The 16,845-nt window shown below is 45.2% G+C and overlaps 1 protein-coding gene across 8 annotated transcripts in view; it reads right to left on the bottom strand.

Moving 5' to 3' along the window:
- AOPEP (aminopeptidase O (putative)) overlaps positions 1-16,845 on the bottom strand; it is a 422,559-nt gene that overhangs the window by 15,635 nt on the left and 390,079 nt on the right. For 6 of the 8 annotated variants that reach the window (XM_061426105.1, XM_061426102.1, XM_061426101.1 and 3 more), the window contains one exon: positions 10,726-10,842. The exons of the other annotated variants lie outside the window; for them this stretch is intronic. In XM_061426105.1, the coding sequence (XP_061282089.1) occupies positions 10,726-10,842 (117 nt within the window). The remainder of the gene's footprint in view (positions 1-10,725; positions 10,843-16,845) is intronic. 8 annotated transcript variants of the gene reach the window in all.

The raw sequence follows: 16,845 nt of genomic DNA, 5'->3' as shown, positions 1-16,845 counted from the left end.
AGAGACGAGTCTGGCTGCCAATGACTGGAGTGGGAGGAGAGACGGGAATGATAGCTAAAGGGTACAGGGTTTCTTTGGGGGGTGACAGACATTCTACAACTCTCTGTAGTGATGGCTGTACAGCTCTGTGAATATACTAAAAACTACTGAAATGTATATTTTGAAATGGTGAGTCATATGAGAAGTGAATTATTTCTCAAAATATTTGCTATTAAAAACAACCAAAGAGTCAAGCTGGGGAAGGTCGGTTCAGGAAATGGTACCTGAGGCAACTGCCTGCTGTCTGACAGTGGAGCCCAGGGGCAGGCCTGGCTCTGGGCTGCTCTCCCCACTGCCTGTGGACTTCCTATACACTCAGCCTGGGCATCTGCTTCTACCCACTGACGGGCACAATCAGTTGGTCAATGGAACACAATTCCACATGGTTCAAAGCTGCACAGCAACACACAGACCAAGCAGCTTAAAAAGTCATCCTCAGTGCCACCCCATAAAGCTGATTTTTAAAACTTCATACCCTGACAAACCAAAAACGCCTTCATACCACATCCGTGGAGGTGCTTCCACTTTTTAAAAACAATGTGAATTCAACACAATTGCTTTCTCTCTGCTATCAGTTATCAGCACAAACATTCACCTGTAAGAGGCATACACTGCCAGGGAATCCTGCAGGTCTGTGTGGCGCCACCTCCCTGCAGGGCAGGCTAGGAGACGACACTCAGGAGGCTCCCACAAGCTTGAGGAAGACTGCATTCTATCTACAGCCTGAAGGTTCCACAGCTTGAAGCCCAGAGAAATCCAGCTTTCAAATCTTGGTGTACCATGGAACTAGAGAGCGAAGGGAGGTGTTTGGGAAAGGCACCAGAGGGAAAAAAAGCAATCTGGGAAGACACCATGGCAACAGTGAGCCCTCTGTTCCAGGGCATTTAAGGCGCACTGCATGGGATGAGAACTCCGTTTGTAACTATGAAAGGAAACGGCAGTGCTCAGACAACTGTGTGCTTTTTGGAAGTGTGGATTTCACTACAGCAACCTAATGCAAAAGTACATAAACTACCGACACAGGTATGAAGAACACCGTTAAACACAGGCAGGAACACCACTAAAACCCCACACGTTGACTTTACTCTTAACACCATTAAAGACAAGAGGAACAGGAGCTGGGTTTGCGGTGCTATGGAAAGAAGAGCATCAGGGCAATGCTATTTATAACCCAGAAAATGTGTGCATCTCTGCCTCTGAGATCATCTGGACAGACCGGGGGGGTGGGTAACATACACAGACAATAAGAGTAGATAACGCCTCCTAAACCTTCAAATATCTATACAACAGGACCTATTGCTAGGTACAGTGGAAGAAGCAATGGCAATGAATTAAATGACCAGGAACTTAAATGTCCTTTTCCTCTTTTATGTATAGATAAATTCTAAATGTTATGACTGATTATAATTGTTTATTTAACAGAGGTCCATCTAATCAAAGCTCTGGTTTTTCCAGCAGTCATGTATGGATGTGAGAGTTGGACTATAAAGAAAGCTGAGTGCCGAAGAATTGATGCTTTTGAACTGTGGTGTTGGAGAAGACTCTTGAGAGTCCCTTGGACTGCAAGGAGATCCAACCAGTCCATTCTAAAGGAGATCAGTCCTGGGTGTTCATTGGAAGGACTGATGCTGAAGCTGAAACTCCAATACTCTGGCTACCTGATATGAAGAACTGACTCATTGGAAAAGACCCTGATGCTGGGAAAGATTGAAGGTGGGAGGAGAAGGGGACGACAGAGGATGAGATGGTTGGATGGCATCACCGACTCGATGGACATGAGTTTAAGTAAGCTTTGGGAGTTGGTGATGGACAGGGAGGCCTGGCATGCTGCAGTCCATGGGGTCACAAAGAGTCGGACACAACTGAGTGAACTGAACTGAAAGAAAAATTAGGCAGATTATGCCAGCAGTGGCTCATTTTTTCTTGAAACAACATCTCATTAGCCACAAAGTGCAGTTAACAACTCAAGGTAAATAAAGTGCAGGCTCTGGCCTCAGGAATAGGAGAGGAATACTAATCTAAACAAAACAAACAAACAAAATCAAAGTTCTTTGTCATGTTAGATCAGTTTTCAAAAACCCTTTTATCACTGTATATAGCAATTGAGACCTGATTGGTTACAAGGTTTCCATGGAAAAATTCTAGGGGCACTGAATTGAGTAAGAAGGAAAATTCCAAGGAAGAAATATATAGATATACCTACCTGACTTTGGAGACATGTTCTAAAACATTAAATGTCTCATTAAACCAAATACAACAAAGAAAAAAATACACAAATATAGCTAAAGAATTACGTAAGAGCTTTGTTTATTGGCACATTATAAAAGGCACATGGTTTAAAAATCTCGCTATGTCTAAAGTAACTAAGGAAAATCGCCCCAGTCCCTTTTATCAGCCATATCCTGCCCAGCTCTCCAAACCCACAAATTACAATGCTGTGTCCAAAGGACAGCTGTGCCCCTCACCAGCACTGCTCTAGCATTTTAAAAAATATTAAGCCACAATACTTCTAGCTCACATCTTAAAGTTCAGATCCATCAGCCTTTGACTCTCTGATGTGTCAAAGAGCTGAGGAGCCAGACCCCTTGTCCCTGGGAAGAAATTGTGACAAACGGCCAGATGCTGGCTATGGCAGGTGTCAACCCGCCTTTCCGGAAGCTCAATCCACCTGCCCCCTGTATCTGACCCCGGAAAACCACTTGGCTGATTGCACCACACCATTCGGACCCTCCACAACGGTCTCCTTTTTGTATGTTCGCTCTGACATCCTGCCTCCTGGGGCTCTGTTCCATGATGGTTGCCTCCTGACACTGCTGGGCAGTGACCTGGGGAGGCCCCCAGCACAGACTCCAAAAAGGAAGGAGGGAAGGAAGAGGCACCCACCGAGGGGGCTGGGGCCAGCGCTCTGGCACTACTCCCAGACTCGGGGCCTCGGTGACCTCGCACAGCCCTGTGGTCCTACAGGGGCCGTGGCGCCAGCCCGGCAGGCTGCCCTCACACACTGCCACGATCACAGGGCTGACGTCAGCAAGGCCGGGTTCTGCTTGTGTGCTCCTTAGATTCCACATCGAGGTGGACCAGAGGGGAAGGAGACACCAAGCTCCACACCTGCACTTTACTAACTACAAACTGCCGAGCACCCTGAAGTGGCAACAGAGCCCACTGAGATTACATCTAATTTTTCCTCTAAACTTCCAGTCAGGAGGACAAAATAGCAATGTTTTCTTTATTTTGGAGTCAGAATACAATGGAAAAACAACCAGGGGAGAAAGGGAGTGCTGAGCTGCATGGTTCGGAACGGACCCCAAACACTGTGCAGAAGCCGGTCACTGTGACCAGAAGCGATTTTAACATAAAGGGAATGGGCAGAGTCATGGCTACTCATCAGGCTTAGATTTTAAACACATGATACCCACCTAACCTTTAAAAAATTTTTTATTTATTTTAATTGGAGGCTAATTACTTTACAATATCGTGGTGGTTTTTGCATACATTGAATCAGCCATGGGTGTACACGTGTCCCCCATCCTGAACCTGCGTCCCACCTCCCTCACCAACCCATCCTTCAGGGTCATCCCAGTGCACCGGCTTTGAGTGCCCAGTTTCAGGCATCAAACTTTGGGATTTATTCTCTGCCCTTTTAGTATGTGTCTCCAGAGATCTGTTGATCATGGAATGTTTTCAGTTCATAGAAACTACGCTTTTGGTCCAAATGAAATTCAGAAATGTGTGTCAGAGCTGTCAAGACTTTTGTAGGCCTTCAATCATACCTTCCACCTGTAGACTTCAAAGAAAGGCTGTAGTATTTTAAAATAAACAAAGAGTTCTCCTATTGATGAAGTATTAACATCCACGCCCTCCCTGCCAAGGGAGGTGGCCAGTTTACATGGTTTTCCAGGGCTCTTTCCCCAGAGGAAAGGCAGAGGTGGCGGAAAGGCTACAAGGTTGGATGTTTTTCTGTTTGCAATCCACCTTGAAAGTGTCCTTTTCAAGAGCAAAATGTAGACAGACAGATGCTGGCTTGGCTTTTTCTGGGCACTAGTCGTCAAGCAGGTTAGTGCCCTCACTAACCTGCTTCTTCAGATTTACTTGCTACCACGCTAGTTTGCAATTCCTTCCTTTTCTTCCATGTGAGACATCTCTGCTTTCACCTCCCCCAAGGTTACATTTTTTGGAGCCTTGACAGAATACAATTGGCTCAGGGCAGCCCCTAAACATAGTTAACCAACTTCAAGCTATTCCACTCTGTGTTGTAATCGTCAGGCACTTCGCTGATGATGAGATGAAAAAAGTGCCTTCTGTGGTCAGCTGCTTTAGAGCAATGGTTCTTTGACCAGGATGACTGTATCCCCCAGATGGTATCTGGCAACTTCTGGAGACATTTCTGATTTCCAAAACAGGGGTGGGACAGGAAAGGAAGAGAACTGCCACTGGCATGTCAGGAAAAAGGGCTGGAGATGTGACACATTTTATAATGCACAGGACATCCCCCAACAGAGAATTACCCAATCCAAAGTATCTGTAATGCTAAGGCTGAGAAACTGTGGTTTAGAGTAACCCCCTCCACCATTCCCGGATAGCTCAGCTGGTAAAGAATCTACCTGCAATGCAGGAGATCCCGGTTTGATTCCTGGGTTGGGAAGTTCCCCTGGAGAAGGGATAGGCTACCCACTCCAGTATTCTTAGGCTTCCCTGGTGGCTGAGACGGTAAAAAATCCATCTGCAATGTGAGAGAACTGGGTTCGACCCCTGGGTTGGGAAGATCCTCTGGAGGAGGGCATGGCAACCCACTCCTATATTCCTGCCTGGAGAAATCCTGCCTCCTCCATGGACAGAGGAGCCTGGTGGGCTACAATCCATGGGGTTGCAAAGAGTGTCAGACACGACTGAGTGATTAAGCACTCCACCACAGAAAAAGCCAACAAGCCCCCAGGTTAAGGATTCTGTGACCAGAAGCTGCTCAGGGGCTAACAGTGGGGTAGATTCTACTTCTTTTTTTTCTCACGTCCAGTCCTGACAGATTAGAGAGACAATATATAGGTGGTTTGAGCTAAACAAGGGGCTTCCCTGGTGGCTCAGAGGGTAAAGCGCCTGCCTGCAACGCAGGAGACCTGGATTCGATCCCTGGGTCAGGAAGATCCCCTGGAGAAGGAAATGGCAACCCATTCCAGTACTCTTGCCTGGAAAATGCCATGGACAGAGAAGCCTGGTAGACTACAGTCCATGGGATCACAAAGAGTCGGACACGATTGAGCGACTTCACTTTTGAGCTAAACAACAAAACTTGACCATTCCACAAGAGAATGTGAATCTTACATGACTTCAAAACCTCTCATGTTGTTAACAATCCCACAAAGAAGGGATTTGTGGCTCTATTGTAATCCTGAGGAGACAGAGGCTCAGGAACCTTGGCCACAAGTCTGCAGGGAGGAGGTAGGAAAGCTGGTGAAGACTGAGATCGTCTTGTCTCTCATTTTCTTAACTATGGGCGGTGACTCATTTGTTGCTGTTCAGTCGCTCGGTTGTGTCCGATTCTTTGTGACCCACAGACTGCGGCACACCAGGCAACCCTGTCCTGCACCAGGCAAACGCTGTCCCAGAGTTTGCTCAAACTCATGTCCACTGAATCAGTGATGCGATCTAACTATCTCATCCCCCACCACCCTCTTCTTTCGCTTTCCCAGCATCAGAGTCTTTTCCAAAGAGTTGGCTCTTCGCATCAGGTGGCCAAAGTATTGGAGTTAGTGGGTCATAGAATCAATTTGTGCATCACAATGCACATGTTTAATGAAAATGAATCAGGAAATAATAGCAAACATAGAAGTATTTCTGTGAAGCCCTTTTTTGCCAGTTAGTCGTGGTCAAAAAGGCTGACAGCCAGCAGACTAGTCCAGGTACTGCTGTGCAGATCAGGAAAACGGGGCGCAGGAGGGTGGGCGATCTGCAGGTGGCCTCCAGCCATTTGGGGACCTTTGACCACATCCAGCTTGTTGCCAAGATGCATCTGGGAGAGCGGCAGCCCTGAACACAGGTTGGGGCCAGGGGCAGATGGAGAAACAGTGCTCACTCCTTCCCACCCCAACCTAACCCAGGGGGCCTTTTCCTTTCAACCAACAGTGCTTCCCCAAATACAATGAGGGGAAGACTGGTGCTGATAATGACCTCTCCCCAAAATTAATTTTCTGGCTCAGCCTACTAAATGATACACCAGAGCTGAGCATGGCACCATGGGGGAACTTTCTAACACCCCACCACTCCCATCCAAGCCAGATGAAACAGTGAGTGGCTGTTTCTGAGTTTTCTGAAAATCCACCCAAGGGGTGCCCCAGTATTGAAGTGTTGAACTGTGGTCTATGGAAATAAAGTTGCTTCAGGGTCAGCTGTGGGGCTCTTGTGGACAAAGGTCACACAGAGCCGAGGTGCATGGAGCCTCACCTTGTTAACACGGAAAGGCTATTTTTACAGCTGAGGAGACCTGCTAAAGCAGGCAGGAAATTATTTTAAAATGGATCTTAGAAAATACCTTTTGTTTCAAGAATGAGTTGTGTATTAAAACCTTTATGGAGCTTCCGTGGTGACTCAGTGGTAAAGAATCCACCTGCCAATGCAGAAGACATGGGTTTGATCCCTGACCTGAGAAGATCCCACAGAACCATAACTAAGCCTGTGCACCACAAACTATTGAGCCTGTGCTCCAGAGCCTGGGAGCTGTGACTACTGAAGCCTGTGCTCCCTGGAGTCCATGCCCCATGGCGAGAAGCCACCGCAGAGAGAAGCCCGCGCCCCGCAACCGGAGAGCAGCCCCCGCGCGCTGCAACCAGAGAAAGCCCCCGCAGCCGCGAAGACCCAGCACAGCCAAAAATAAATACAATTATTTAAAACCACAAAAACTTGATTTTTGTTAAAAAATAAATAAATAAATAAAAAATAAAAACCTTTATGGGTTCTTTGTTTGAACCAATATGCTGAGAAACTATAGACAATGCACTTCTATGAACTAAGCTTCCCTTTCAGTTCATTTTCTGACCTAGTTTAAAGCAGCCCAGCATATGGCTAGAGGTTTCTTTGATTGAGGAGGTAAAATACAGTAACTACTCCTGTAGCTAGTACTACTTCCTAGGCTAAGGAATGCAAACGTTCCTCCACCAATGCCCTAATTTTCAGATGGCGGCAACAAGAGTGTCAAGGCAAGGCAGAGGATGGCCTAAGATGACACACGTCACTGTGCCCAGCTTATTACATGTGCCCTCATGCACGTTTCCTTTTAAGATTATGAACACACGTGTCCCCCCTGCAGGGCAGACCTGTGTACTCACACCACGTGACGCACCCCACGGAGGACAAGAGGCACATAACGTGGAAACGTGTGCCGCTGACAAGCAAACAGCTGGCAAACATCAACCTGGCTGCCACACCCAGAAATCCTGACCAAACTGGACATTCTGTGAACACAACAGAACACAGAAGCAACACAACTAATACAAATACTGAGCCACGCAAGGATAATCATTAAAATAAACCTCCCAGTGAGACAGCACCAGCCCACCCACACAGAGAAGGTGGGAGGGAAGGGACAAGTGGGCGTGACAGCCAAGAAGATAAAGCAACTACTGAGCAGGGACTGGTGCACGGCAGCACAGGCTTCTCACACAGTCGAGACGTCTGGTCCATCAAGAACATGCTGCTCCACCACGGAGAGAGTTTCACAGCGCTGGGAAATTAGGGCATTAAATGAGCTATGGAAAGAGCAGGCTCACCTTCTCAAAAAGTGACCTCACATCTATGCTTTTAGGAGAAATGCTAGTCCAAGGAGGAGTGGTGGGAGAGGGGGTGCGCTTTATGAGCCTCCTGGAAATGTGAGGAAAACCCCACTGTCATGAGCACTCCCTGCTTCTGTGCTAGACACCCCCCAACCCCACCCCGGCCGTCCTGGGCTGAAGTCTTCTGCACAGACACCTAATTCAGCATCATGGTCCCAGGACCTGTGGCAGCACCCTGAACAAAGAGTGTCAGCTCCATAACTCACGTGGTTCCTTGCCAGGAAATTACCTTTGGAGCCACTTCCCGTAGGGATGCTCTGTACACAGCCCTGCCACAGTCCAGCATCTTCAGCCATGTTTTAAATGACCGCTATGTATTACGTATTTAAAAGCCCTGATAATAACCGAAAGGAACTATATGTTTGGTCAAGGAGAAGCGCCAAGAATTAAGTCAGAATCCTCATTTTTCCAGCAAATAATTCTTTCTCCCATGAAATGTCCTGTCACTTAAAATAAAGGCAGATGGTTAGTCAACAAAATTCCTGCTAATCAGTGTCACAGTAAATCACATTTAAACTAATGAAGTTTCTAGAAAACACCCTGGTTGGCCAATATCCTATTGTTTTCCTGGTTCTGAGTGACATTTCAAGGAAACCTCACAGTGAGACACGCTGTCAGTGTAACTGACTAGATGCCAGGGCCTCAGAGGGCCTGGGAAGGGGGCAAGGCAGTGGTATGTTAGGCCTCAGGGCCCTAAGGCCCTAATCCGGGCCCTATCCACCCGACCTCAATCCTACTGGCCCCAGGATGGGGCAGGCCAAACCAGCCCACAGCTAAGAGTGCTGTGGATGTTTCAGAATAGCTTTAAAAAGGAACACCTAACAAAAAGAATTATCGTGAGATGTGGTAATTATATGAAATTCAAGTTTCAGGGTCCATAAACAACTTTACTGAAACACAGGCACTTCTGTTTGCTGATATACTAAGGCAGCTGTTAACAGCAAAGTTCAGTAGTTGTGACAGAAACTGTATGGCCTGGGATATTAAAATCTGCTCCTTTATAGAAAGTTTGCTGACCCCTCTCCTAGCACACGGCATGCTGTCAGCTCTGTACGGAAATCACTCCTGGGCCCCCTGGCTCTGTATGGCCAACTCCTTCTTGCCCTTAGGTCCTGGCTTGAATGTCACCTTTTCCTGTGGCCTTTCCTGAAGTCTATCTAGAGACACTGGAGCTCACTTTCACCTGTAACCTCCTTTGAAGCTCTTATATGAAACTATCCTGTTCATTTACTCATGAGCTGTTTTTCCAAAGAATCCCAACCTGCTGAGGATGACCCTTGCCATCGCTATATCCCTAGTGCCTGGCAGGGTGAGGACCTGTGAACTGCATGGACCAGGCCAGTTACTTAAACCAACCAAAGCCTCCCCCAGACCCCAGTCTCTCAACACCAAAGAGCCAAGCCTGAAGAGACTGCTCTGGCTTTGGACTTCACAGTGCAGTCTGAGACACAAAACAAGCAGCCAAAATAAAACTGGTTATATTTCTCAAAGGTTTAAGAAGTTACATATAACAACAAAGTTGATCTGTAAGTTAAGGACACAATGTGCCTTATGTTTATGCCAACAGGAATGGGGGAAAACAGGGTCTCCCACCTCCCAGCTTCTGGTGAGGAGTGACAGGTGCCCGGCACCTGCTTTGATCCTCCCGCCTTCGTCTGCCCACTGCCCGTCACTGGGGCCTGGCATTTCAGTGGTATTCAGTCCTGATTAAAGCATAACCTCATGCCTATGAATAGAAACCGCTTTTAAACACTAATTAAAAATAACAGGCTGGCATTTAGAATCTCCTATAAACAAAAATATAAGAGCTAAAATAAATAGCAACAGTTGCATGTTTGATCTATGCTGAGATGGGTAAAAAGCTACATATGTTTCCTTTGGAGTTTTTCAATTAACTCCTGAATTTATGTAAGGGTTTTAAAATGTATAACAAATGCTGATCTTACCTTTTAATCTAATAATGAGCAGGCTTTTCTTGACTTACTCCATCTTAAGAATTGTGAAAATAATTTTAATAATGTTTTATTTAACCCAACATGTCCAAAGTATCATTCTGACACTGTAATTGATAAGAAGAAATTACTGAGACATTCTGCTTCTCTTTATACTGTCTCCAGTACCCACAAAGTTCACACTTACAGCACAACAGCCACATACCAAGTGCTCAACAGCTACATGGGCTAATGGCTACCATATTGGACTGTACAGCTTTCAAACGTTCATTTATTCTCAAATGAACATAAATCAAATGTTTGCTTTTTAAGAGTTTTATATAAGAGAATTTTTCTGTGTGTGTGTGTGTTTTTAACTTAAGATGACTAAATACAATATTTATTATTTTATGTATTAAAGAAAAACCCTGGAACTCATCTTAGGATTCACATTGCATTCTTCATAATAAGCTAAAAGACATTAAGGCCCACATCATATTGCTTTCCCACAGCATTCAATTTTGCTTTTCAAACCACGGCTGTTAAGATTTAGTTTTCATTTCCTTTACACATGGCTCCCTTCCTGTTCTAACTGAATGCAACCAAGAAGCTCTGGCACGTCTGAGCCAAGTTTCCTTAATATGCAACAGGACGGCGCCACCGTCATGCACACAATGATGCACCCAAGTTCACAATTCAGAAGCCTTCCATTCGTCTGCTCATTCCTTTTGGAGACTTATATGCGTCTTAACAATTTAAGAGGAAAGGGGGGAAAACTCAGGACTTAAAAATACCGTGGTAATGCCCAGGATCAGAGGCCCCTACTGGAGCACACCACCAGGGAAGCAGTTTCCATAGTTTGGGACACAATGGGACCATCACTCTTCACCAGCAGTGAGGGCCCATGGTTTAAACTCTGAGGGTGTTCTCATTACCTCGGCATCCTGCTCCGAGAGGCGGTATATCCTCTCAAGGCTCTGCAGAGTTCGTGGAGTCACAGTCCTCTGCTTCAACAGATGTTCCAGAAGCAAGACCAGTTGGTCTGGAAGAAGCTGAGGACAAAACCACACAGCCTGTCAAGATGCCATTCAGCTTACAAGAAATTAAACCCAAATGTTCAGACCAAAGCCAGCCAAACCAGGGTAACCTGGGCACTTGCAGTGGCTGTCTGAAACATGGGAAGACTAGAGGCCTGACTCTGGTAAAACCTCAAGGTTTACACTGCTTCTCCAAAGACACTGCTTTCTGGCGCCTGATGAATCCTACTTTCCATGGGTTTTTCATGTCAGTTCTATATTTAAGGGCAGATCAAAACTGGGTTTATCTTTTTTTTTTTTAGGTTGTACACCATGCATTTTTTTTTAAGATGTACAATGTGATGACAAGGTACATATACACCGTGAATGATAAAAACTATGCTTATCTTAAAACATTACCATGGTTTTATTACATCTTTTTCTTTACAGGATGCATATGCCAAAAAATGTCATTTAGCCTAGACAAATACTCTTAAGAAACCATCTGATTTTAGGTAAACACATTAAAGTTTAACAGAAATAAGAAGCAACTTTCATATTTCCTTCTTTAAAACATAAATCTTGCAAATGTACACCAAGAAATAAAGAACATGCAATAAAACTAGAGCCATGTCTCATAATCCATTATAAAAACTGTAAGTTTACTATTCCATCAGAAAAAAGGTTGTTATGTATGATTATATACATATATACAGCCACCCCACCCCAACTACACAAGGTCACTCACATTCCTGAGTTTTCATACAGGGTAAGGAAAAATGGCATTACCATTTAAAGGCAAAAAGAGGAAGATGTTTTTATATATTAATACTTCAAAAATAACTCAAACTTATCTGTGAAGAAACAATACTTGTGAAATCCAAGAACTTAGTTCCTAGACCAGCCTCTAGCACAGAACTCAAACTATTGACAAAAGAAAAAAAAAATCAATTTAAGATGCATCTTGTAGGAACCAAAAAATATTTATTCTAAAATGAAGGTTTTAAAAGAATTACTATGAATTCCACTGTTCTCGACATTTAGCTTTTCTCCATTCCTGCCTATGCCCAGACAGTCCTTGTCAACTAACCCAACTAACCCAGTTCTGAAAGTCAATACTATAGCAACAGAATATTCACAAGAACACCTGGATTTTAATCTCTACTTTGTTCTCTAAAAGCAATGTTTAAAATTATCGGTTTCTCCCCCATCCTCTCTTTACCTTTCAGCCCCCAGGCGTGCAGTCCGCCTCCGCCTCCTGCCTCCATTCACACACACGCTTTTCCAAAACGTGCTGGAAGGAAAACCCAGGAGAGACCGCATACATGACATTTACCACGTAATGCCACGAAGAAAGCCTTTCCTATTATTTTCTCGCCTCGCTTTTCTAAGGTCTAATAAAACCCTCACTTCCCGCTAGACAGACGGACAGACACAAAGGCACAACACTTGATTCTTGGGTATTTTCGTTTCATAACATCACTCCATCCGCTGAAGAGTCAAGGGTGGATCCTCTCTCAAGCTGACAGAAGAAAGGTGCTTCAGCAAAAACAGTTACAACTCAGCACCGACCCTGTGAGATTACACGGGAGAACACTTAATTTCCTTCCATTAAAACTACTGTGTTTGTAAGATGCTTTAAAGGTTTCAATTTACAACATAATGACTAGTACCACAAAGCCAGTTTTCCATTTTCTCCAGTTTCAGACACAGGAGGCTACTTTTACTATCTTGCTATGAAATCTGCTGTTTTACAAAACAGACCCAGTCCAGAACCACAGCTGCTGCGGAGCATCCATAGCATACCCTTGTACACCATTCACACCGCGAGCGCTGGGCCAGCGGGCCCTCGTGGCCCCGGGCAGAGGGAGGCATCTCACCCAGCCTCTGGCATTCCTGACCAGGAAGCAGAGCTGAGACTCCGTGCGCGGCCCCGCTTCCCTCACGTTCTTTCCCATCCATCTCCCTGCAGTCTCGCTCTCTGGATCTTCCTTCCCTGCATTCCAAGAGGGGCTTTCCTCTGGTGGAGGCTAAACCTTCAGCCCCAGCCCTGACTGTAACCCTCATTTCCCCCTAAGGCCACTCCCACCCTCATTTCCCCCTAAGGCCACTCCCTGACTGCCCTCCTGCACTTGAACCCTTCTCACAGAGTCTATTCTTTCTCCTCAAAATGGTCTGTCCCCACCCCATGGCTACATCCCTTTCCAAAACGTGCTCCACGTGCCTCCACCCCCAACCTCTGCCTCAACTGCAGTGGCCTGGCTGGTGCGCGTCCAGCAGCAGCCCACCTGCCTGTACAGGGGCAGGGTTGGGGGCGTCCCCAGATCGGGTCAGAACGGCTGGCCAGTCCTGCAGCCCCAGGAGCACTCTCAAAATTGATCAGCAGTGCTTCCACAGGCAGCCAATTTAGGGTAGCCACAGATACACAAGAAGACAGCTTCTAGGGAAAAGCCCAGCCTGATACAGCACAGAACACCCATCACCTGGGGGTGGGGGCCTCAATGACTAACTAAACACAGCAGGAACAAGCCCAGCCAATTTGTGGAATTACAGAGAAGGAAGGAGTAGAAAGAAAAGCATCTCCCTATTATATGCCTGAGCTTACAAAGAGGCCTATTGTCAGTTGAGGATTTGGTTTAGACTAGAGAGACCCAGGGAGGAAAGAAACCCTGGGTAAGATGACCAGTTTGGTCTTCAACTTACCCTAACTGGATTTAACTAATCAACTCCAGTTCAGAGTTACTAATATGTGATCCTATCAAAATACCTGGATTCACACTTTTACCTCTCTTGCAGTTTCCTCCTAAACAAAAAGTTCATACATACCTGCACAGAGAAACAGAATCAAGAGGATCACTGCAAGTTTCTGTCCTAATTTTACACAATGGAAAAATACTTAAGACTAAGCCCCCTGACTTAAGATGGGCAGCCAAGATACAAGGGAGGGGAGTCAAGCCTTGGTGGTTATTTGTTAAGTTTAATTTAATTGGAGAAAGGTAAAGAGCAGGCATGCACACACCCCACCAGCTCTCCCTCCTCCTTCACTAAGGCATCCCGTGACTGATGCAAGAACCGGCTTGTTCAGAGGCAGGCAGAGGCACCAAGGACCAACACAGAGAACGAGAACATTCCTCCACAATGTGCAGCATTCTTCAGATGGACTTGTACAAGTGACTTCCAGTAAACAACTTGTAGCCATCTGCCTTTCAACTGTAACTCTTCTAATTGGGGGGGGGGGCGTGTATTTCAAATCAGTGATCAAATGCTATTTCAGTACACAGAAAACAAAACTAATTCAGTATCCTTCAGTCACAAATGAGTGAGTAAACATTACATAATGTTCACGTAAGATTAAAGATTGAAAAGAGGATATTACAGCAAAAATGTGGTAAGTCGCTCACTTTAATACAGCACATTTCTCTTTGTAAAATAAACATTTACTCCCTATAAAACCACCCTACAATGAAAAAGAAGTACTAAGTAATAAACTAAAATGTTTGCAAAGCAACTCAGAGATATTATACATGAGCAATCGAGCTCAGACGCAGTGCTGGGTGCCACCCGCCCTGGCAGCTGGCACAGCAGCACTGGGAAATGCTGTGCGGGTCACTCCACTCCCACCCACGTAGAAATCAAATTAAATTTCACATGACTTCTAGGCCAACTGTGTTTAATACAGCAGTACGGAGCCGGGTGGAGACAGACATGGCTTTAGTCACACCATGGAGTGATTAAGAAAAATAAAGCGCTTGCTTCAGCGCATTATCTCCTGAGAAAGCAGCCCCTTCCGACATGATAGAAAGAACCTGTCTTTATTTCTGAGGGTCTAGTAGCACTCACACCCACAGTTCAACAGTGATAGGAATAGAAAGTTCTTTCCTTTGCACAAACAAGGAACTCATGACGGGGTTATTATTTTTTCCATATGGAAACCAGCTTGGTATTTTTAAAATGCATCTGCCTCAGAAACTCAGACAAAATAGGCATGGGGTGCCAAAGTCATGCGGGTACTTGAAACAGAGAACTTTACAACATTGGCAAACTTAACTCGAACACAGAAAATAAAACACCAAAGAAGGTCAAGTCAATACAATGAGATTTGTTAAGAATTTTAGAAGTCTGTATTCATGCTCTAAACATGGAGGATTCCATGACTGCTAATTACCCAGAAATGCACAAAGAGAGAAGAAAAGTCTACCTTGTAATTTTTTCCCAGTCAACCTAAGGGTTGGGGCAAGCCACACAAGTCTGAACAGTTCTAAAGGGTTTCTACGCAGGCTCTTGGAAAGAAAATATGGATTTTCCAAATCCACCTTCCAAGTCTACAAGGAGCACAAAGAAAACAAACCCTGACTCCTTCCGAAGCCTCCCAGCCTCTTACTGCTGTCACGGGAGCATCACTCACTCCTTGCTCCCTGAAGACCACCCACACGACCGAGGCCCCTCCACCACTTCTTCCATACGCAGGACTCTGAAAGGGCCAGCTAGCCTCGATCAGATCATGTTCCCAAATGCATCTCACTACTGACCTTGCACAGGCGGGACCAACACAAGGAAGCCGGGGCATGGAAATGTCCATGTCAACGGCTGCACCCCTCGAAAAGCGAAGGCGGGCACCTCCCCTCGCAGCCCAGCTGGCGAGCTGCAGCCGCACACGAAGGAAGTCTCAGAGAGGCTTCCAGACGGGGAGTGAGCCTGGGACTAATGCGGCCTCCGAATGACAGTGGCGTGAGTTCTATTATTACCCCATTATCACTCTGGGATCTGTGCCTAAATGAAGCATGCTTCCTCCCTGATGCCATTTCCTTTTATCCTGGCTGGAGACTAAAAGCGGATCAATGGGGGCAATACATATGATGTCACTTCACTTTACAGCAACGGCCTCCCTCTCTTTCAGTTTGTCTGAAATACACAGAAAGATCAATTCTTCCCAAAAATGGTTAAAAAATGCTAAGGGAGCATTCTTCTTCCAGAAAAGCATTCTCTGCTATATTTGTCTATGTTACTACGGCAGGAACTGTTTACACTGAACAAAAACAGAAGAAATGGGGGAGGGAGGAAAATCTCAAATTCTCCGGTACGCTGGCTGAAATTCAACACAAGCAGGGTCCAAACCAGAATCAGGGCGGCTGACCTTTGAAAGTCACACGTTTTCTGGCACAGAGGCACAAAAGAGACAGCAGTTGTCCTTTGCCCCTTGGATTAAAAAGGTAATCCCACAGATGTAAAAGGTCTTTTAAGTAAGATGTCCCCCAAAGTCTGACAAACTTTTTACTCTTCTCAGAAAACACACCCGCCATACTACACGCTCTCAGGTGCCCCCCAGGTCCACACAGGTGTGACAGCAAATTGCTCTCATTCACATACTCTTCCCACTAAGGGCAACAAGGAGCTCTGACTAAAGGACACAAGACCGAACTTAAGTAAGTCATCTTTCAGATGCCGTTTCAAACTAAAATAAAATATGTAAAATTCTCTCAACTGTATAAATTGTCATACAATGATTTTTGAAAATGGTGTACAATGAAGATAAAAATCTACGAAGTTCCTCAAAACAGGAGTTCTTCCTCACGACCCAAAAAGAAACACAAAATCCAGGGTATCAGAACTCTGTTGAAGCTGACTCTGTCTGCTCCAAACACTGGCCAGGGCCATGGCCCTCACATCACTGATCTTTCATCTGTCATTTTCTTAATGATAAACATTTTTAAGCGAGAAAAATGAACTATTTAATAAAATATACATAGGCAAGTGTCTGGCCAAGATCTGTTGTCAATGTTATCACGATAAAATGTTTTTAGTCTAAAATTACAACTTGTATAGCAGAAAAACCCAATTGATCTAAACTGCTCCTGAAAACAAAACTTCCAAAAGAAAAACCATCCTCTCCATGTTGAGGGAAAAGAATACATTTTAAAGAACTGCCAAATTTAAGAATAGAAGTCTCTGGTTCATATTATTTTGGGGACGGAAATTTGATTTGCCAACCAATGAAAGTCACCAAATAAAATAATTAAAAATGAAAATGATTTTCTTCAA

Source organism: Bos javanicus, chromosome 8, assembly GCF_032452875.1.
Source record: "Bos javanicus breed banteng chromosome 8, ARS-OSU_banteng_1.0, whole genome shotgun sequence".
NCBI lineage: Eukaryota > Metazoa > Chordata > Mammalia > Artiodactyla > Bovidae > Bos > Bos javanicus.
The sequence above is the reverse complement of the archived record's forward strand: the minus strand, read 5'-3'. Positions and strand labels throughout refer to the sequence as shown.